General features: G+C 44.8%; 1 protein-coding gene across 2 annotated transcripts in view; it reads right to left on the bottom strand.

The window, feature by feature from the left end:
- Window positions 1-23,211, bottom strand: part of RASA2 (RAS p21 protein activator 2) — a 104,606-nt gene that overhangs the window by 5,630 nt on the left and 75,765 nt on the right. For both annotated transcript variants that reach the window (XM_045031098.1, XM_045031099.1), the window contains exons 15-21: window positions 21,233-21,339; window positions 18,301-18,387; window positions 18,133-18,210; window positions 11,291-11,364; window positions 3,780-3,886; window positions 1,288-1,370; window positions 334-542 (exon numbers count right to left, since the gene is read on the bottom strand). In XM_045031098.1, coding sequence (XP_044887033.1) covers window positions 334-542; window positions 1,288-1,370; window positions 3,780-3,886; window positions 11,291-11,364; window positions 18,133-18,210; window positions 18,301-18,387; window positions 21,233-21,339 — 745 coding nt within the window. The remainder of the gene's footprint in view (window positions 1-333; window positions 543-1,287; window positions 1,371-3,779; window positions 3,887-11,290; window positions 11,365-18,132; window positions 18,211-18,300; window positions 18,388-21,232; window positions 21,340-23,211) is intronic.

The raw sequence follows: 23,211 nt of genomic DNA, 5'->3' as shown, positions 1-23,211 counted from the left end.
GGTAATCCAACAATCAATGCCCAGACTAGAGAAATCTTGAGCTACAATATATATTCTGTAGCGGGATATCAATAACTTACAACATTTCTAATTTACATGCTACACTGCCCTTTTCTTGTATTTTGAAATGGTATTAGATGAAATAACATGCCTATCAAAATAAAATATTTTATACTGATCAAGCATAGTGACTTTTTTTTTAAACTAGGAGAGAAGCATCCAGCTAACTTGTGAAAGAAAATATGAAACTAATGCTTAAACCATCTGCAACTTGCAAAAGGAATCAATGACTCATTTTATTGTAGAATGCTTTTTACTTCAGAAGCAACTTACGCAGTGCATGGAGTGCAGCCCTTTGTATTCTCAGTGGTTGCCTTGCAGCAAAGCCAGTTCCCATTCAGAAAAGCGGAGGGATGATAAACACTCAGTCTCCTCTGGTTACACCTGCTTACCCTGCAGAGAGCTTCTATCCACTCACTAGCTTCCACACAGTTATTTGCCTGGATATAGAGTGGCTTCTCCCCATAAATCACTTGAAACATCTGTGGATGAAAGTGTTTTATTCTGCAAAAATTCTATTCAGTGACATACTGAGTAACTCTAAAGATATTCAAATCAACTGTACAGAGGTCACTGTAAAAATCACCAAAACCCAACAGCCACAAGGAACCACAGGAAGTGAATTAAGTGGAGGGAAGGAGAGGTCTTTCTTCCTCCTCTCTCTATTGCTGCTGCTGTCCCATTTCTAATCTGACCAAGCACCCTGGAACATTGATACTACTTTTCACTCATCATCTCTGCTCCCTGGCTACACCATTTCCTGATACCAGGAAGCACTGCTAAAAAAGGTGAAGAACAAGCTGCCTTGAACCAGTGGCCCCTGGTGCTCAGACAGCTGCTCCCCATCTTTAAGCAGCACTTCTTTGGAGCAGAGCAACATGTGGATGAGGAGGGAGAGGGAGATGTAAATCCCCCTATTTCCTTCAGCATCGCCTCAGACCACAGCAACATAATTTCTCCACAAATTAAAGGCATCAGAACCCTCCAAAGCTCCCTTCTCCATCACCCCTGCTCAAAGAACATCTATGGTTTCATGACCCCAGAGGATTGTGGGATTGAAGTAATGACAAAAAAATGTTAGTTTGGGGACCCATGGCAGAAAAAAATTTGAGAATTTAATCCTAAAGTGATGAGGGATTAATTTATGAAGTTATCACCAGTAGTCATTTGTTCAAGAACTCGTCAGGAATTATGAATCTATTATTTCAAAAGCTACATCTGACTCACATTTTTCCTATTGAAGGCGCTCTCCTCAAGCTTCTCCACAGTGAGGATGTTTTTGATTGGAATGTTGTAAATTGGTTCTTTGTCTGCATAAATTTGTGAATGGATAACAAGAATGAATCAGACTACAAATCATTTCCTGGGATCAGCGCATTGATACTAGAAGTTGAGATTTCAGAGATATGCATCCACATTGTTAACAAGGACAAACTAATCAAAAGGTTTAACACTAGTGATATGAGAATAAAGGGCTCAGAAATGAGGCACAAAAACAGACATTATGGAGAGGTGAAAGACATTTGTTTCTCACTCATTTGTTTGTAGTGTTGCATAAATTAATAAACAATACTTGTTCAACCTGCTTCCTATGTATGTTCACTGTTCTTTAATTGAAGTGAGAAGTTGAATTGTGATTAACATAGATCAAATCTCATCAGATGCCATTATGCAACAGACGAATAGCAGAGAGAAAGCCTTCCTGTGTAGGAAATCAAGACTTTACTGTATCACATCCTTTTGAAATCCAACACTTCTAATGGCTCAAAATGTGTGTTAGTTAAATTAGCACGGGTACACATACTATTTCATAGAATCACAGACAATCAGGGTTGGGAGGGATAGCTCAGTGGTTTGAGCATTGGCCTACTAAACCTAGGGTTGAGAGTTCAATCCTTGAGGGGGCCATTTGGGGAACTAGGGTAAATATCTGGGGATTGGTCCTGCTTTGAGCAGGGGGTTGGACTAGATGACCTCCTGAGGCCCCTTCCAACCCTAATATTCTATGATCTAGTCCAACTCCCTGCTCAAAGCAGGACTAATCCCCTGACAGATTTTTGCCCCAGAGCCCTAAATGTCCTCCTCAAGGATTGAACTCACAACCCTGGGTTGAAGACAACAAGTGAAGAAAGATTCAGGATGAGCAAGCTAGAACCACTAAGACTAGGAAAGCAGTTCCTCCGCTTAATGGGCAAAGTGTCAATAATCAGGAAAATACTGATGAGATCCTTACCCTTGCATATTGTGAACAAGTAGCAAAGAACATAGGAAGAAACAAAAACATGAAAGCTAGCTCTTAGCTGTGGTATCATGTATGAACTCCTAATTTATGTTGCTTATATAACTTTCGTCAGGCAACACTAAAGATGTAATGGGTGCAGTCAACTATTCAGAACATATAAATGCCTATTCATAGGCCACTGGCTAGCATCAAGAGAAACCTGTTTGTTACTCATAACTGACAATTATAGTCATGTCTATTAATGTGTCTCTAGGTGCTCCTTCAAACTATATATAGGTCACAGTTCTGTTACCTGTAGACCACTTCCTTTACAGTATCACACAGGTAACAGTAGCTTCTTTCATAGATCTGCACATAGTGTAAAGGCAGAAATCAAGGTTTCATGGCTGATAACAAAAACAGGCAGTTTTGATTCCTGAATCAAAATTCGGCTCTGCAGCTCATGAACTGAAGATTCCTGAATTCTGGATTTCTGCTGAACAGATACCTTGATTAAATTGTAAAGACTCTTGATTAAATGGTGAAAACCCTTAAGAACAGTTCTGTGAGATGAAGAAATTGATTGCTCTGTAGACCTTTTTCCACTTGTGATTCTATAAACAAGTAATAGTATATAAAGTAGTCAAACTAATTTGTGATTAACACAGTACATTTCCAGGAAACTTTTAGTCACAAGCACACATTTTACTCTAGCTAGAAATGCTTTTAAAATTGTAAAAAACACCCCAATGTTCCCTGATAGTTCTGCTGGTTATGGGGCACCCAACAGGGTGGAATTATAGTAGGGTCTGTAGAAGCCCTTCTGCAGGATGGCTAGGAACTAGATCTCTGCAGCTCAGATGGGAAGTGTTTGGAATGCAGGGTAGAGCAACCCTATATGCATCATGCACCTCGGGGGGGGGGGGGGAAGCAAACATTTGTGGATAACAAACAAAAACAAAACAGAAAACAGGATTCAAAATTGGATGCAACAGAGACACATCTCTGAAATCACTTCAGAAAAGGAAATAGCCAAAGATTGAAAATTGTTAGTTTTGTTATTACAGTAAATAAGAACATGATCATGATGTTTAAATGACAGGTTTCAGAGTAGCAGACGTGTTAGTCTGTATCCGCAAAAAGAACAGGAGTACTTGTGGCACCTTAGAGACTAATAAATTTATTTCAGCATAAGCTTTCGTGGGCTACAGCTCACTTCTTCGGATGCATAGAATGGAACACACAGACAGAAGATATTTATACATACAGAGAACATGAAAAGGTGGAAGTACGCATACGAACTGGAAGAGTCCAATCAACTGAGATGAGCTATCATCAGCAGGAGAAAGAAAACTTTTGAAGTGATAATTGAGATGACCCATAGAAGATGTTTAAAGTGACTTAATGGCGGTGACACACACATTTACCATTTCTTAGCACAATTACATAAGCAACATTCAATAAAAATCAAATTGCCGAAGAAGAGATTAAGATTTACCTCGTTGTTTGTGATAAGTGAGCTCTCTGCTTGTTAGGCAGAACCATCGTTTCTTGAAATTCTTTTTTCCAATCCGAGTTCTTCCCTGAGCTCTTTTATACATTTCACTGTACAGAGAAACAACATTATAAATGCACAAACCTCACCTACTAAACAGCTTTGCTTTAAAAAAAAATTAATTTAAAGCTAACTGGAGAGAATGAACTACGTGTCATGCAATGAAAACACAAAAAAGGACAGTTACCTGGTCTGTAACTGGCGTTCGAGATGTGTTGCTCAGGTGTATTCCATAGTAGGTGTGCGTGCTTGCCACATGCACCGGTGCCGGAAGTTTTTCCCTTAGCAGTACCCATACAGGGAGAGCACTGCTGCGACCCCTGGAGTGGCGCCTCTATATTGTACTATAAGGGGAGCTGCGCACTCCCCCCACCCTCGGTTCCTTCTTGCCAGACAACTACGAGAGAGGGGAAGGAGGGCGGAATGTGGAATACACCTGAGCAACACATCTCGAAGAACGCTAATTACAGGAACAGGTAACTGTCTTTTCTTCTTCGAGTGATTGCTCATGTGTATTCCATAGTAGATGACTCCAAGCTATATCTGATGGAGGTGGGTAGGAGTTTAAGGGTTTCCGGGACACAGTGCCACCCTACCAAACCCGGCGTCATCCCGTGTTTGGGAGACGATTGCATAATGCGAAGAAAAGGTGTGGACAGAGGATCACGTGGCAGCTCTACACATGACCTGGATAGGGACGTGAGCTACATAGGCGGCTGATGAGGCCTGAGCTCTCATAGAATGCACCCTAACAATAGGTGGCAGGGGAACCCCTGACAGGTCATAACACGTGTTTATGCACGAGGTGACCCAACTGGAAAGGCGCTGGGTGGAAATTGGTTGTCCCCTCATACGTTTGGCCGATGCAACAAACAGCTGCGAGGATTTCCTGAACGGCTTGGTTTGGTCCAGGTAAAAAGCCAGTGCCCTACGCACATCTAGCTCATGGAGGCGGTGTTCCTAGTTGGAGGAATGGGGCTTAGGGCAGAGTACCGGTAGGGAAGTGTCCTGATCCATAGGGAAGGCGGAGACCATCTTCAGGAGAAATGCGGGGTGTGGGCGAAGCTGGACCGTATCCTTGTGGAAGACTGTATACGGGGGTTCCAAGGTAAAGGCCCTACGCTCCAAGACACGTCGGGCTGATGTGATAGCAACAAGGAATACTACCTTCCATGACAGCTGAGACCAGGAACATGTGGCCAAGGGTTCAAAAGGAGGACCCTAGGATAACACTAGGTTTAGATCCCACTGTGGAACGGGGGGGCCTAGCGTACAAGAATGAATGGTCCAGGCCCTTTAGAAAGCGGGAGGTCATATTATGGGAAAAGACCAATTGGCCCTGTACCAGCGGGTGGAAGGCCAATATGGCCGCCAAATGCACCCTGACGGAGGCGGGCGCTAGCCCTTGGGTCTTAAGGGACAGCAGGTAATCGAGAATGAATTGGAGCAATGTGGACAATGGGGAGGTTCCCCACTCCCCACCCACCTAGAGAATCTGGACTATTTGGGCAGGTATGTCCGCCGTGTGGACGGCTTTCTGCTTTCCAACAGAACTCGTTTGACGTCCTCTGAACACTTCCCCCCCCCTCCACAATCTAACCACAGAGCATCCATGCTGTCGGGTGAAGCGCGGCCAGGTTGGGATAGAGGAGGTATCCCCCTTCCTGGGAGAAGAGATCCGGGCGAAGCAGCAGCCTCCGCGGGGGAGCCACTAAGAGTTGCAGGAGGGTCCTGTACCAGTGTTGACGGGCCCAATCTGGGGCTATGAGGATGACCTGCGTCCTGTCCGCTTTTACTTTTTGCAGGACCTTGCCTATCAGAGGGAAAGGTGGGCAGGCATAGAGAAGCTGGCCCGACCACTGCAGGAGGAAGGCGTTCGAGATTGCCCCCCTCCTCACCCCTTCCCCTGGAGAAGAACTGGGGGCAGCGTTGGTTCTGGTCGGTTGCAAAGAGGTCAACCTCCCAGTGGAGTGATCACTCGTACTGGTGGGAAAAAACCCTGCTGAGGTGACCCGCTCGCACATTGCGGACGCCGGGTAGGTGGAAGGCTCGCAGGTAGATATCGTGGGCTATACAGAACTCCCATAGGCTCAGGTCTTTCAGGCATAGGGCCGAGGAGTGCGTTCTCCCTTGCCTGTTGATAGAATACATCGCAGTGGTATTTTCTGTGAGGACTCTGACCACCTTCCCGTGAAGGTGCATGCTGAAAGCTACACACGCCAACCGTATTGCCCTGAGCTCCCTGATGTTTATGTGTAGGGACAATTCCGAGGCCAACCATCTCCCTGGGGTTTGAATGCTCCCTATATGGGCTCCCCAGCCCACATCTGAGACATCTGACACCAGTCTAGTGAGGGGGAGATTTCTCAGAAGGCGACCTCTTGCAGCATGTTGCGCGGGACTGACCACCATTGTAGGACAGCAACTAACTGGGGCGGTAGCATGGTAACCTTGTCCAGCCCGTCCCAGGCCTGGGAATACTGGGAGGCCAGCCAGAGCTGGAGGGGCTTCATTCTGAGCCTGGCATGGTGGACCATGTACATGCATGCCGCCATGTGACCAAGGATCTGAAGGCACGCACTTGCTGTCATCACGGGGAAGGCTGTGACCGAGGCAATGAGACCTTTGAGGGTCTCGAACCTATCCGGAGGAAGAGAGGCTGTGGCCTCTAATGAGTCCAGTAGTGCCCCTATGAATTCTATGCGCTGAACTGGAATTAACGTAGATTTGGTCTTGTTCACCACTAGGCCGAGATCCGCGCATGTGGACAGGAGGAGAAGTTCCACATGGGCCTGCATCTGGGACCGGGAGTTGCCCCTGAGAAGCCAATTGTCCAGGTATGGGAAGATCTGCACCCCTTTCCTCCGGAGGTAGGCCACTACTACCGCCACAGATTTGGTGAAAACCCTGGGGGCCATGGAAAGGCCAAAACGGGAGGACCATGAACTGGTACTGGTCCCCCCGCCACCAGGAAATCGGAGGAAGTGCTGATGTCCCTCGAATATATGGATATGGAAATACGTGTTCCTGGAGGTCCAGGGCCGCGTACCAATCCTCCAGGTCCAAGGAGGGAGTGATAGAGGCCAGAGATACCATGTGGATCTTGCAGCGGACCACAAAACTGTTGAGATCCTTTAGGTCTAGGATGGGTCTGAGCCCGCCTCTCGCCTTCGGGATCAGGAAATACCAGGAGTAGAGGTCCTTGCCATGGAATTCTGCCGGTACCCTTTCCACCGCCCCCAGGTGGAGCTGGTGTGCCACCTCCTGGGTCTAGGAGACAGGCATGCTCCAGGTCCCCGAGGCTCCCCGGGGTGGGGGGTGGTGGTGGGTGAGGTGAACTGCAACATGTAGCCCTTGGAGATGGTGTTGGAGGACCCACTGGTCCGACGTTATACGGGACCACTCCACTCGGAAGGCAGATAAACAGTTGCAGAACACAAACATCAGTAACTGGGGGGCCTCTTTCCCTGCCTTTTGCTCTTCGAGGGGCCTGGCTGCGGGGCCGAGCAGGACTGACGTTGGGACCAATGCCTCTGTTCCCTCAGTCTCTTAGGTGAAGGCTCATATCTGCTCCTAGCAGGAGGAGCCGAAGTTTGCGGCCTGGGCTTGTCCTTCGCCAGAGGTTTGCAGGGTGGTGCGGGAATCCATCATCCCATGTAGGCGGACATCTGTTTGGTCCGCAAACAACACTTTCTTGTCAAAGGGAAGGTCCTGCACCAGGGACTGGGACTCCGGACAGGAGGAGCCAGGATGCCCTGCGCATGAATATGGCGGAGGCCATCGAGTGGTCTGCTGTGTCGGCCGCGTCCGACGCCACCTGGAAGGCTGCTTTTGCCGCTGCCGCTCCTTCCTCTACCAGAGCCCTGAACTCCTTTTTGTCCCGCTCCGGGAGGAGAGGTTCAAATTTTGGTAGGGACCCCCATAAGTTGAAGTCATACAGACTCAGCAGGGCTTGATGGTTGGCCACCCTGAGGAATAAACTTTCCTGCCAAACATATCCAGTCTCCTGGTATTCTTATCTTTGGGGGTGGGTGCGGGCAAACCGTGTCGTTCCCGATGGTTTTCTGATTCCACCACCAGGGAGTTAGGTGTCAGGTGGGAATACAAGTACTCGCGATCCTTAGCTAGCATGAAGTATTTCCACTCTGCTTTCTTGGAGATGGGGACCAAGGAAGCCAGGGTTTGCCACAGGGTAGTCGAGATGTTGGCTACTCCCTGGTGGAGAGGAAGGGCCACACGGCCCGGTGCCAAGGATGAAAGTACGTTAAAAAGAGTCAGACGGCTCCTCCATCTCCTCAGCCCGGAGCTGAAGATTGGACACCACCCACTTAAGGAGCTCTTGGTGTGCCTTGAAGTCCTCCTGTGGGATGGGCGGCGGTGCCGCTATGGCATCCTCTGGTGCCGGTGAGGGGACCGGTATGGAGCCGAGGGCGTCGGGTGGTACCGGTGGGTCGATCCCTAGGTCAGAGTCTGGGTGTGGTGCTGTCGGCTCGAGACCCATTGACTTTTCCCTCTGCCGAGGAGGGGAGGCCAAAGCAGCCTGGGACGCTCCAGCCATCAAGCAAGATTTCACCTAGGCAGACATCTGAAGCCACGGTGCCCATTGACACCACTGCCCTTGCCATGGTGCCCCGTGCCACTGACCAACTTGGGGGCCGGGCAGCGCGTTTTGTTCCAGCTGAGCCGCACGACTTGGTGACGGGTGGCTGGGCGCCGATGCTGAGGTCACCATTGATCGTACGGTACCACAGAAGCGGAGAAAGTGGCGGTGCCTGCGACTGTGCCTTCCGCGTGACCAGGACCTCAACATCGAGGATCAGTACCCATCCGATGTGTGGCTCCTGTACTCACCCCGGCAGCCGGAGTTACGATGTGCTGGTGAACCGTGAGGGGAGTCCCGAGTGCAATGCTTGGCAGTGCGGGAACTCAAGTTGGAATGTCGACAGCACCGGGATTGGCTACAGTAGCTGTGACATGAGGAAGCGCGTCGGCGGCACTTATCCCGGTGCCTGTGTCCCTGGTAGTGAGGTGTGGAGGAGTCCCAAGGCTCCCGTGCGGGCGGCAAGCCGGTCAGCCTGAGTGGAGTAGAGGGCTGGCGCGAGCTGCAGGAGGACTGCGTCAAGCGAGGCAGTGAGCGGGCCTCAGAGTGGGGTCTGTGCCGTATCAGGGAGGTCTGTTGTACTCCCAGTGGTGGCTTGCCTCGAGACCGGGGGTACCGGCAGGGTTAAGATGTCATGTGCGGCCTCTGGTGTCGACGGCATCCTCACCGCAGGGGAGGCACGCGCAGATGGGACCGGGCTTCTCCGCTCAACGCGAGTCGGAGGCCTGGGTCCCCAGGGGGATCGCAGGCTGCCCAGCTCGGGCCCAGCCTCACCCCTTTCCTTCTCTCGGCGCAGCTGAGTGTTCCCCTGCTTCTTGGAGGGGGAGCAGTGCTGGCTAGTGGAGGGAACTTCACTCTGCACCAAAGGACGTGGTGCCAGGCAGGTGCTGGGGCCAGTGCTGATTCCATCAGGAGAGCGCGAAACCTGACATCCCTCTCCTCCTTAGTCTGCGGCTTGAACGATCTACAGATCCTGCAGGGCTCACTTACGTGAGTTTTGCCCAAGCAGCAGAGACACTGAGCGTGAGGGTCACTTCTTGGCATATATCTGCGACAGGAGTTGCATGACTTGAAGTCTGGGGCACGGGGCACGCCCCAAGCCTACTCAATTAACTTGAAAAAATATTCAACTAATGGAATAACTGTACTAGGGCTAACTAGAGAAAGCTGCATCAAAGCTGGAGCATGAAGTTGCAACTACCTTCACTGGCGGCAAGAAGGAACTAAGGGTGTGTGTGGGGGGGGGGGGGATGCGCAGCTCCCCTTATAGCACGACAGAGGTGCAGCTCTAGAGGTTGCAGCGATGCTCCCCCCATATGAGTACTGCTAAGGGAAAAACTTCTGGCACCAGTGCATGTGGCAAGCACGCACACCTACTGTGGAATACACATGAGCACGCACACCTACTGTGGAATACACATGAGCAATCATCTAGGTTTAAAGATGCCTTTGGTTCACAAAATAGATCTTGAGACTGCCCCTCTTATCATGAGGTAGCCGTGTTAGTCTGTATCCACAAAAACAACAAGGAGTCCGGTGGCACCTTAAAGACTAACAGATTTACTCGGGCATAAGCTTTCGTGGGTAAAAAAACCTCACTTCTTCCTTTCTTATAGTGACTCAGTCAAGAGGTTCTTTAGCAGGTAAGAACTTTGATGGGATCTCGATTGTCTAGTGCTCACCTGTTTGAAGCACCAACGCAGGACAGTGGCCTCTTGCATACCTCTGGAGACCTGCATTGTACCAAAATGGTGATGTGTATCCAATTACAAGATTCTCTCTCTTCTCCACCTTTCTCAGAGGATATAGCTTTGTCCAGCTTAGGAAACAGGTGCAGCTGAACTGATGTTCAACAGCAAATGCAGACCAGAACAAATTGCATTCAACACTGCTTCAGCTGCACCCTTTGCTGACACCTATTTTCAGCAATTGGTAAACTCCCTAGCATTGAAAAGGCTTGTGAATCAGCATTTTTAGTGACTTGTCTGTTGTAGCTGTCCTTTTCCTCATTTCTATTCAGTATGTTTTGGCAACAAGCATTGTTCTCTCCCATGTTTTGGCAGGGTAAAAAGTAAGTTTGGCAATTTAACTCTCAGACTGAGGAAGAAGCATGTGCCAGAAGCTACTGTTCTGCAGAGGATGATTCCGTTGCTAAAAATCTGCTTCCCAGATATAAACTAAATCTTTTTTTTTTACCCAGGAACAGCTCGTAAATGGATTAACTCAAGCGAGTTGATGGGCAAACAAAACTTATTTTTACTTTACCATTAGCCACCTCTGCCCCACATGTTTTTCAAATATTCCATGATTCATTAAGAACGAAACTTTCATATGCTCTCTAATTATGGGAAGGATTTTTCTGCTTTGGTATATTTGGTCTCAGAGCTCAAGAGGCAGAGCACGTGAAGTCATTCTAATAGCAGGTTATAGGATTCTGAAATACATTTTAACATTTATTAAATCTGCCACTGAGAGGGCATGGATTACATTCTATCAGAAATACAGAGAGACTGAAAATATTAAGAAATAAGATAAGCTTCCTAAAATACATTAAGGAAAATTATAAAAATCCCACAAGAGCTGTTAACTAATTCTACAAACTACATATCACTGATGTATATCTAATGAAGTATTTTCACAAAATTTCATAAATATAATCAATGCAATATGTAAACAAATGTTTTCTAATTATAGCTCATTTTATGAAGTAATTTGCTGCAATTAAATAGGGGTAAAATTCATACAGATTCTCCATGTATAAATAATACAAAATGGACACGCATAATGTCCTTGCTTTGGTATTATTTCTTTCCTAAACATTTGTGTAACGGACAGTACTTTACACTTCAATTACCCTTCTTTTAGATGTACTGGTTCACTCATGCCACTGGGCTCTTTACTTTCAGTAGATGACACTTCATCTAAAAACTAAAGAGAACAAGGAGAATAGGTTATGTTTGGAAAGAAAAAAAGTTGCCCAAATCCATAGTGTCTCTCATAAAAACACCATTTCTTGCAGCACACAAATACTTGGGTAAATAGAGTGTAATTAAGGGTAAATTGTACGGAATTCCGTTTTAAAAGGTCAGTAACATGAAAACAAATTTATGAAGAGTACAATAGAAATTTCTCAACTACACACAAGATTTCCAAAAGGCTATAGGAGCTGCTGGTTGCTCAGTACTTTTTAAAGTTAAGACACTTAAGTTAGGAGCCTAATTTTAGGCTCATTTTTAACCTCTTGGCCTATGCATATATGTAATATACAAATATATAAAAAAGTTAAATGGCAAAAAACTTTACGTTAAAGTTAAAGTTGACAGGTGCTAGCTTGTGCCTTTCAGAATGTCGAGCTCAGCAAAACTCAAATTTCTGAAAAAGCAGGAAAAACAGAGTAAGGTAAACGCCTACGCAATCTTAACTCTGACCCTGGAGCTGGCAATAGCCTCTGGGAATTACCTGCATGCACTCCAGTGGCATTCACTGTTTTAGGTGTAGCTGTACTGAATGGTGGAGGAATAAATTAGAACAGCTGCTTTTCAAATGTTCTGGATAGGACCTGAGTGAAGACAACGTTGAGGTTGCTTGTGATCTTGTGGAGCAAGCTGTCAGCTTGCCTGGTGGAGAATTGCCAGCCAGATCATAAACACCGATACAGGAAGTTATCTAAGATGAAATTATTTGAGAAGAGACCGGAAGACCATTTCATTTTGTGTTATAGCCATGAACAGCAGAGTGGGTCACTGAAACTGTTTGGTGCTATGTAAAATGCCAGTGCTGTCTAATGTCCAATACGTTTAGCAGTTGCGTGCAGTTTGGGGAAAATACAGGTAAGTAAACTGATTGGCTGATGTGAAAATTTGATACTATTTTAGAGAGAAACCTTGGCTGAGGGCATAAGTATACGTTATCTAAAAAGAAGATTGTATATGGTGGTTTGGATGTTAGAGCATGCAGTTCAGTGAGCTTCCTGGCAAAAGTCATAGCTTTGAATACTGTATGCAGGTCTGGTCAGCCAATCTCAAAAAAGATATTAGAATTGGAAAACGTACTGAGAAGGGCCACTAAAAAGATTAAGGGTATGAAACAGCTTCCATATGAGGAGAGATTAAAAAGACTGGGACTTTTCAGATTGGAAAAGAGATGACAAAGGGGGGGATATGATGGAGGTCTATAAAATCTTGATTGGTATGGAGAAAGTGAATAAGGAAATATCTACTCCTTCAGATAACACAAGAAGCAAGGGTCACCCAATGAAATTAATAAGCAGCAGGTTTAAAACAAACAAAAGGAACTATTTCTTCACACAATGCACAGTCAACCTGTGGAACTCTTTGCCAGAGGATGTTGTGAAGGCCAAGATTAAACAGGGTTCAAAAAAGAAGTCGATAAGCTCATGGAGGATAGGTCCATCATTGGCTATTAGCCAGGATGGGTAGGGATGCAAAACCATGCTCTGAAGTGTCCCAAGCCCCTGTTTGCCCAATGCTGGGAACAGGTGACAGGGAATGGATCACTTGATGATGACCTGTTCTGTTCATTCCCTTTGAAGCACCTAGCATTGGCCACTGTTGGAAGACACGACACTAGGCTAGATGGACCATTGGTCTGACCCAGTATGGCTGTTCTTATGTTCTTTGTCAGCAGCGGTGGCCTTTGGGTGTTGCTGTCTGAACTTTCTGTGGCTGCCTGAACAAATAGGGAGATTGGGGCAGGGTGGAAGAACTCTGCTCCCTTAGCTGGGAGAAAGTACTGCTTTTCTGCCCTCTTAGAGGTAGGGGCACAAGTGGCTGGTGTTTATCATACAGTTCTTGCTGGTTCTAATATGTCCTTGTTGACTGGGAGTGCTATTTGGCTAGACCAGAAAGGCTGTAGAATGTTCAAGAGCTTGTGTTATGAGCCCTGGATCTCCGCTAAGAGGCTCTTCTACTACTCTCAGAAGTAGTTCTTATAACTGTATGTGGTTATCCAGAGAAGTCACATCAGGCAAGGAAGATGAAATACCTTTGGGTCCAGCGGTACTGGTGTATCTGGTTAGTCTTCCTCCTCCACTGTAGGTTCAGCAATCTCCAGTTGGTCCCTGGACAGAGAGGGGTAATGGGATTCCCTATGGGATATACAGACTCTGCGTGCCACATGTACAGGTCCTATGGTCCCCAGTAAGGCCAAAATGATCCATCGAAAGAAGGGTGTGGTGGTCCCGAGGGATGAGGTCCACAATTAGATCAATTAGGCTGAAAGGCTGAAAACAGAGGACTCTGCCCAGACTGAACTCCCTTTGTGGAGGAGAAGATGACCCTGGAAGATGAGAAGTCTGGGTCTGGTTCTATCAGTGGTCTCACTGGTACAGGCATTGGGAAGCCATGGCTAGAAGATGGAATGGGAAATTATTTCCCTGGTGAGGGTAGGTCTGAACAACTGGGGGGGTGGGGCACGGAGGGGGCGGATTGTGGGTATGGGAGGATGACAATGTTTTCTGCGGTGGTGTAGGATTCTGGAAGCTGAGTCTCATCGCCCTGTACCACTGGTGTCTGTGTAAAGGAACTCTTAGTAGTTGGTGGTTCCTCCTGGGGCTGTGGTGGTACTGCTGGTGATGCCCCCTTTGACTGCGTTATCATTGGTAATGATGGTTTAGGGTCCTTTGACACTCAGTGTTTTGTTTTGATTGCTACTGAGATCCATGTTGAAGAGGATTGCTCCAATGAGCTTTTTGATCATGGTCATGAAGATCTGCTCAACCTGTAGAGAGGGATCCCTTCTCTAAGGTGTAGGAGGGGCTCTGCTCTTATGCTTATGAGAGTGCATCTTACTCTCATGAGAAAGGCTAGGTGACAGTGTCCTTTATTCAAGCCATTCCCACGTCTGAGTAAGGCATTGAGCTAGAAGGCACACTCCTTGATGTCTCAGGTCCACGTACAGGAGGGTTACCACAGGCTGGATTCAACTGAAGCCTCATGGCATGTTATGTCAGGGGTTTCCAAAGTTAAGAGTTCTCGTGCCTGCCACGTTCAACTACCAAGGAGAGGCAGATACTGTACTTAGCAGAGATATGAGTTTCTCCAAGGCAGCACTGAATGAAGAGGAGTGGGGGCAGGGGCTGCAACCCAGAAGGCTGGACATAATTTAAGTCCTGCATTGAGGGAATTGGAGGATTCCCCGGGGCGGGGAATTTAAACTAATTATTTAACTATGAAAAAACTAACAGGATAAAACTTTTAAATATGTCACAGGCAAGAACGTAGAAGATGATCAGTTCCAGACACTAGAAGAGTCTGATTCAGGCCACGCTGTAAGAAGGAACTGGAGAGGCATGGGTGCACGCTGCCCCTTATACCCTCAGTACAGAGCATGAGGAGAGCATCTACATAGGTGTGGACAAGCAGACACCACTTGCTAGAACTCTCCTGTTTCAGCCTTGGTAGAACACACACATGGGGACCAGAATTCAAAGAACAACTTGAGGTTGCAGTCTACATAATTTCAATACAGTATTGTACATGTTGCGCCAGTAGCTGGACAGTGGGGTCTTCTTGCCATGGGTGAGGAGGGATATGACAGCAGTCTGTGGATTTAATGATAGGTAATGGGAAAATATAGGTTAGGTGTTGTCTTGCGTGGAAGTATGAAGGGGCTGTAAAAGGATGTAAAGTGGTTAAATTTTATAGGTGTAATATTCTATCAGGGTAGTAGCCTCAGTGTTTGATCATAGGGCAAGCACAGGCAGTAGAGAGAGAGCACGAGTGCATGTGCAATGAGTGTCAGGGCCGGCTTTATGCTGATTCCCCCAATTCCCCGGAATCGGGCCCCGCGCCCACTCCTAAGGGGGCCCTGCTCCGGGGGTCTTTGGTGGCATTTCAGCGGCAGGTGGTCTGTTCTGGGGGGTCTTTGGTGGCATCTCGGCGGCAGAGGGTCCTTCGGTGCTGTGGAAGACCTGGAGCGGATCCCCTGCCGCCGAAGCTCTGGACCGCCGCCGAGTATTCCAATCGGGCCCCGTGGGTCATAAAGCCAGCCCTGATAGGCGTTGCTCAAAGAGAGCAGAGTTAAGGCTGTGTAGGCATTTACCATAACTTTGTACTTTCTGATTTTCCAGAGTATGAGTCTTGCTGAACTCTATGTTCTGGAGGGGCACAAGCTCTCCCTGGAGCAAGCTTAACTTGGTTCTAAAGTTTTTTGCCTTTTAATTTCCTAGTTTTTTTAAACAGAAAAATGTTTGTTGATAGAGGTTAGTGGTCATTTAGACAGTTGTAGTTCTTATTTAGGTTTGTAACTGATATGCTACTGTGGCTACTTAATAAATCAGAAGACCTAGCTATTATATAGTGCTTTTCATCAGTAGATCTCAAAGACCTACATGTCATTATCTCCATTTTACAGATGGGAAACCAAGGCTCAGAGAGAGATGAAGTGACTTGCCCAAGGTCACTCAGCAGGTCAGTGGCAGAGCTGGGAACAGTCCCAATCTAATGGTCTTTCCACTAGGCCACACAGTTCTATGTGATTCCTAAATTCTGCTCTCCTCCCACCTCTGTATATTTTGCTATAGTGAAATGGGGATAATGGTCATGCTTTGAAAAACAAAAAACCAAACACACCAACCCTTGATAGAACCAGATTTTTCCCAAATCTTTATAGTTCATTCTCAGATTTCCACCCCAGGTGAGTTTCAAACTTCAAAGTTGCTAGAATCTATGAATTTAAGGAAATGCTGTTTTTTCCCCAGCAGGCTGTATCTCGACAACCCCTTGCTCAAATGACCCGACATTTGGATCACTAAGCCACCCTACGCTCCCACAAGGCATAGCAAATGTCAAGACAATCCATCTAAGCAGGCAGATTTTAGAGCACTTAGAGCTGTCATTTAAACAGGAAGGGCTTCCAAACCTTTGCTAGTCCAGAACTGGCGCTCCATTACAATACTGCATGACATTACAGAGAGAATGGAAGGGAGGAGTTCTACACATCCATCAACAGTATAGCAGGCTCAGCAATTAAACAGCCAGTTCATCTCAATGAGATTCTCTGGAGAGAGAATACTTACTGGAGATAAGATACAGCCTGAAACAACGGCTCTGAGGTGTGTGAACTTCCTAGAAGGACAGGGCTTCCCCAGATTGTGATCACATATAGGGGTGGGGAGAGGGGCTCAGACACCCCCAAAAGGCAAGCTCCCCCCAAACCTGGGTCAGATCAAGGCGGGGAGGCCGCCAGAGGCTGAGGAGATCATATGTCTATAGATGGGTTGGGGCTTTCAGATCTTGGCACACATACTGGGAGCAGGGAGGGAGAGCGGCTCAGACACCCCCATCTGTGACTCTCATGGGGGCGGCGGGGCAGACGGCAGGGAAAAGGGAGGGTCACACCCCTCTAGATGGGCTGGGGGAAAACACATACTTGGGAGGGGAACGTGGGCTGACAGGTGCCTCTGGCCCCTATTCTCCCCAGTCTTCTTCCCAGTGTCTCATCCCTCTCCTTAGTTCCCCATCACCTGATTCCTCCAACCATCTCCCCTTATTCCTACCTACTCTTCTATGCCTTATCACCTCCGCTCCCAGCAAGCATTTGCTTGTGTAGTTCATTCTCCTTCCAAAAAAAATTTAAGCCTCTTCTGACTATTCCGCTGTATTCAGAATACATTTCTCCAAAATAAAAATAAAACACTTTGATAGAGGCAGAATGGAGCAATATGCCTGCTTTTTTTTTTTTTAAACTTCAGATTTTTACCCCAAATTGGATTCAAACTCTCAGTTCCTGGGGTGGTGCTTGGACTCGATGATATATTCTTAGAGCCACTGATGACCTGTGGTGTAGATATAGTTTCCCAGATAGATTACACTGTGCATGTGCAGAGAGCCTATTAGGTGCACAAATAGGTGAGTGTGCCTTACCATGCCTAACCGAAGAAGCAACCCCTTTTTGAAATAATGTTTTCAAGTGATTTCCCCCAAAGGACAGTTGTGTGCCAGGCACTTTGATCAGGGAACACTAGAGTATCTGAACCTTGGTTTCCCCCCCTTCCCCAGGGCTTGTATCTCAGTAACCCCTTGGTCAAATAGCCCCATATTTGGATCACTAACCACACCCTGTGCCCACATGGAGGCATACCAAATTTCAAAGCAATCTGATGAAAGCTCAACTGTTCTAAGTGCTCTAACATCAATACAGTTAAAGTTCAGAGCTGCTCTCCATTTAAATATAGCAAAGAGGCAAATATCTACGCATTGAGTAGAGCTGTATTTTTATATCTAGTGTTTTCAGTAATAAGACCATTCATAACAAACCTCTGGATGAAGTAATATCAATATAATAGCTTAAGATAAACACCCTATTAGACTATATCAATTCAGAGATCATCCAGAGATATTTAAGAAGCTAAGATCTTTAAGCTTAAATTCAGTACAATTTTCATATATAAACATTCTATAGTCTACTTATTTTAAATATCTAAATATTTTATATTGTTCAAGCCTCAGCTTAGTCATTTCCAGCCAAGATGGAGAGCTGGATTATAGCTCCAAAAATTTGCTTTGGCAGTTTTTTCACATCTGTGGTTTATTAAAAACAGATTGCACATGAGAATATTTGGATTTCTAAAAAAGAGAATTGCAAGGAAACATCTTAAATCATAGGCATTTTATTAAGTCTGGCCTGCTCTCAAAGGCATTAAAAAGAGCCAGATATTGTTTACATGGTAGGTACCTTTTGAACAGCTTCTGTAAACTTTTCTTCTTGAAACGTTTTGAAAAACTCACACATAAATGTCTCCTTGAAACTTGACTAAAAGAGAAGATACAAGTGTATAAATTGATGTCTAACAAGAAGATCCATGAAACAAATACATCAGTGTAAGAATGTTAATATACTTACAAGCTTGCTTTTGGACAAACTTCCCCAGCTCCCCAAAGTTTGGATAGTTTTTGATATAAGAGTTAACGTTCTAGAAGTTTGTGCATCCTAAAATAAATAATTTTAGGAAACAAATTGAAGATTCCCTTTACATTTTTAGGCAACTCAATACAAAACCTGGATTTCAAAATAGGGATTTGGCAAAATGGCCATCTTACTTGATTTGTCACACATTATTTCTAGCTAGAAAGTAATGTAAATTCTCATGAGAAAATTTAAACATCTTATATACAGGTTCATGTATTGCTCCCATCACTGTAGTATCTGAATGCCTTCCCGTAGTGCATTAAACTAACAACTTGTCAGGTGTTATTCCTCCCAAAAGAAGAGAACTGTGTGCGCGCACAGTAAAATTTTGTTTTGGTAGGATTTTTTTCTGTATGTTTCAATGTTCATTGATTTTTAGGATTTTTGCGATTTTTTTTTCTTTTCTCCCCCCAACATACTGGTGGGAAAATGGGTATTCCCCTAGAAAATTTCAACTTTTTGTTGAAAAATTCAAAACCTACAGTTTTTTTAAAAATCAAAATTTTTCTTTTGGTTTGTGGTAAAAATGGAATTTTCCACAGGAAGCCAAAAAAAGTTTAGCTCAAACCCCAATTTTCTGTTGAAAAAATGGTTTAGGTAGAAAGTTTTCAACCAGCTCTAGTAACAAGCTAACACAGCTTTACAACACTGTTTGGTGTTTCTGAGAAAACCTGAAAATCTCAGTCAAATACAACTGTACCCATCTGTGAGAGATGCTATTCATAATTTGTCGTTGCTGATAAATGTCAGAAATGGAGAGATTTATGGCTCAATCCCAATTCTTTTTTAAACTTAAAGGCATATTTATATTATATAAATACATGTATACTGTTACAGGCTGCCTTCCTCTTTAAAGGGAGCAAGGCTCAGCCTCGCCTGTGACTTCCTTCACATCCCCTATGCCTGAAGGAAGAGAGTAGCAGGGGAGGAGGCTTCTGTGTGAAAGAGTCCTGCAGCATGACCCAAACCAGATGGGATCTGATTACAAGCGTCAGGTAGGAAAATAACCAGACCCTCTTGTGCTTGGGTTGGCTCTCCTCCTCCTGCCCAGGTGCTTGGTGCAGCAGCAGCCTGACCTGCTCGGGCCAGCCACCACCACCTCTGTGTTGAGTGTGCTGCAGAGTAAGTCTGCCAAGGAGTCACAGCCCTTCACTTCCCTGCTTCGCTGTGTGGTGGCAGATAGCAGGAGCAGGGCAAGGGCACACAATTGCCTGCACATGCAGCTGCTGCCGTGCCAACCCCAGGTGCAGAAGGGTAGTGGTGTTGCTGACTCAGGTTCGGTGTTGGGTCAGTTTGGAAAACTACTCAACCCTCTGAGGCTTGGGTCCAGCTAGGTTGAGCAGACCTCTATTGTGGTAGGCCTGGGAAAAGGCCAACCCCAAGCACATGGAGTGGAGACAGACTATGGCTAAGGATCCACTCAGGGAAGAACCAGACTGGGGAAAGGACTTCAAGGAGAAAGCCCTGGAGATCAGCAGCTCATGTAGGAGCTGGGCCTCCAGGGAGAAAGTCTAGAGGCTCAACACTCTGTGAGGCAGCAGGTAAACGGGTAGCCAAGTTGGGCAAAAGGCCATTTTTTGTTTCATGTTTTCTTTGGACTAGAGAATTCTACTTTACATAGCCTCCCCAAACATGCCTATTGCTGGGACTAAGAGGGAAACAGAGGTGGCGTCAATGCTGCACCGTGCCACAGTAGCCATCAAGAAGTTGGGTAGGTTGTCACAAAACACACACACTCTTGAATATTTACATGTGATTTTTCTTAATGGCTTGTCATGTGCACAGCGCTATTATTTTGTCTTCCAAATAAAAATTTAACCAGTTAGACTATTTACTGATTTCCAGCTTGCATATTTTAACATACGAGTCTAACTGTGGCCTTGGGAAATCTACTTTCTTTGCCCCTTTACAACTCCAAGTATTAATTCTATTGATAGGTCTTTATACCATATGGGATTCATTTACTGTCACTTTGCCTATCTCTGCATAATGTCTTTGGACTAATGGCTAAATTTATTTAAGTAGATTTTTCTTTTGAAAACACCAAGTGCATGGATAATATATGTATGAAATTATTAAATATCAATTAGCCTTGGGGGAGATTTCAAAGAGTTATGTTCTCCTTTATATGTAAGCAGTAATTCAATAGCTTATTCCTATGTTTTGACATTTTCCAATGTAAAATTTAGACTAAATATTTATGTACAAAAATTCAGATGGGTATGTTCCATATTCCAATTATAATATGGTTACCAGATTATATGGATGGAATATATAAAATTTTTGCTATTATGTTGAACATCTGGCAACACAGGAGAGTAAAGACCACATGAGTGCATAAATCAGAGCTACCCAATACCATCACAGAAAGCATTTCATCCTGCAACTTCTATTTGAGAGACTAGGGAGAGGAGGGAGATTTTCAAAAGGCACAAATGACATTTAGAAGCCTAACTCCATACAGGAATGGGGAAGGAAATCAATGGAACGGAGGTTCATAACTGCCATTTCTTCCTTTGAAAAGAAAAAAAAAAAAGTGTCCCCCTAAGATTTCATCTCCACAAAGAGCAGCACCTTCCTCTACTACACCCCGAAACATATCCTCCATTAAAAGCAGCGCCATCCCATTTAAGAGCTCCCACTATTAATTATTAGCCAATGCCTCCCACAAAGCCACACAGCCATGGTTTCCTTTAGCCAAGTATGAAAGGAAAAGCCCAACCTACAGAAAATGAGTATCCTGGATTTTCTTTTTGGAATTGCAGAGTACAGTCAGTGAGAGAAGCTTATCTCTATACATCTTTCTATCTAAAGAGATCTGCAGATTATGAGTAAAAGTGATACAAAAAATTTACAAAAAACTTACTGGATGGTGAGGTCGTAAATGAAAAGTATGAGGTGAGACTACAGCGACAGCAAAGAAACGAAGAAACACAAAGCTGCTCACTGCAGAATACTGTACATGAGGGTCATCTGCAGAGAAAAACCATGAAATGTAACAAACTAAGCTTAACAAGGAAATAGTGAAGACAGTCAAAATAAAAACTGTAGGGAGACAGCATCAATAGGGAAGAGAACTATTTTTCTGTAGATCAGAACTAATGAGGCGCATGAAATGAAAAGGTGGCAATGATGAGCAGAAAATATTCCATTATTGCTAACACCGGCTTAATTCCACCAGGGTTAACAACATAGCTGCCACAGATGCTGTCACATACCATATTGATAACACCCTGCTCTGAGCATGTCTAATTTCCAGAGTTAAAAATGCTTGTGGCAGCTGATGACCCATCTACATTAGGGCTAGCCTAGTATATTCAGAGTTAAGGTTAAATTTACCATGTTTGGATTTCTTTTAAGATAACTACATTTGCATAAGACATCCAAACAACCTTAACTCCACCCTGTAATATAATATAAACCATGAAGCCATATAATTATGATTAGTATATAAGTTTTCTAGTCTCTAGTTAGATAAAACTGATTAAGAGAGAAACTCATTTCTCACTAAGCACCATTTTTTCCTCACCAGTGGGTGGTATCAAGGATGCTTGGTGCCATAACTATTTATTTCCATACCTTAACATGTTTAGATTTAACCTTAACACTACATTTACAAGTTTTGGGGATATTTACAATCTCTCTGATGTTTTTACTGTTTTATGCCTAACAGTGGGACCATGGTCTTCACTGAGGACAGCTTGGTTTCACTGACACTGGGAACAATGTGAGACAGCGGCCATTTTGAAAGTACTATCTTAAACTGAGAGCATCCGTGTCCTCAGAGTCTTTGACAATAGCAGGAGAGAACAGCCGATTTGAAATAAAGCAGTTCTCCATTGAATTCTCTGTAGAATATTTGTCAGCCACTGCTGAAGAAACAACTTTCAGTTATGAATAATGACACAAACCTCTTTGTTAGGATAAATGGTCTTCACCTGTAGCAATGCATGAGATGTCACTGATTTTTAAACTATACAGAAAGTTCCAATAGTCTGTTTTATTCCAGTATTAAGGTCATTTGGACAGAGAGTGATCTGACACAGGGTGTTAAATTTCTTAACAGATGCATTTTTTTTTTAAAGAAAGTTCATTCAAAACCAATTAACCTATTTAAATTCTCAGAAAATTCATTCTGTACTCAAAGAATAAGTACTTTAATTTTCGATAGGATACACTGGATTCTTTATATGTAACCAACTATTTGAATCCCTACATTAACCACAAAATACTCAATACTACCTTAACTATGGAACTGCAGCTGGCACTAATATATGTTGGAGGAGCTGTATTTTACATAGAAGCAAAAGTAAATTTAGCTTCAGCTTTACAGCATGATGTGCTTTTTTATAGCAGTTATTTGACTATTAAAATACTTTCAGTATTGCTTCTGCATTTCTGCAGGTATCTTTTCTGGTGGTCCCTTGAAATTCTTACCCACATGTTGCTACTGTCTTGCAACATTCAGCTCTGCTGCTTTGGTGCATCGAGAAATCAATCAGAGAGAAAGGTAGGGCTGGAAGGGACCTCCAACAGTCATCAAGTCTATCCCCCCATGCTGAAGCAGAACCAAGTGTACCTAGAACATCCCTGACAGATGTTTGTCTAACCTGTTCTTTAAAACCTCCAATGAGTGATATTCCACAAACTCCCTTGGTAACCTATTCCAGTGCTGAACTTATCCTTATAGTTAGAAAGTGCTTTCCTAATATCTAACCTAAATCTCCCTTGCTGCAGATTAAGCCCATTACTGCTTCTCCCACCTTCAGTGGACATGGAGAACAATTAATCACCATCCCTTTATAATAGCCCTTAAGATATCTGAAGACTTATCAGGTCCCTCCC

The sequence above is a fragment of the Mauremys mutica genome, chromosome 9 (assembly GCF_020497125.1).
Source record: "Mauremys mutica isolate MM-2020 ecotype Southern chromosome 9, ASM2049712v1, whole genome shotgun sequence".
NCBI lineage: Eukaryota > Metazoa > Chordata > Testudines > Geoemydidae > Mauremys > Mauremys mutica.
This window is presented reverse-complemented; position numbering and strand designations above follow the sequence as displayed.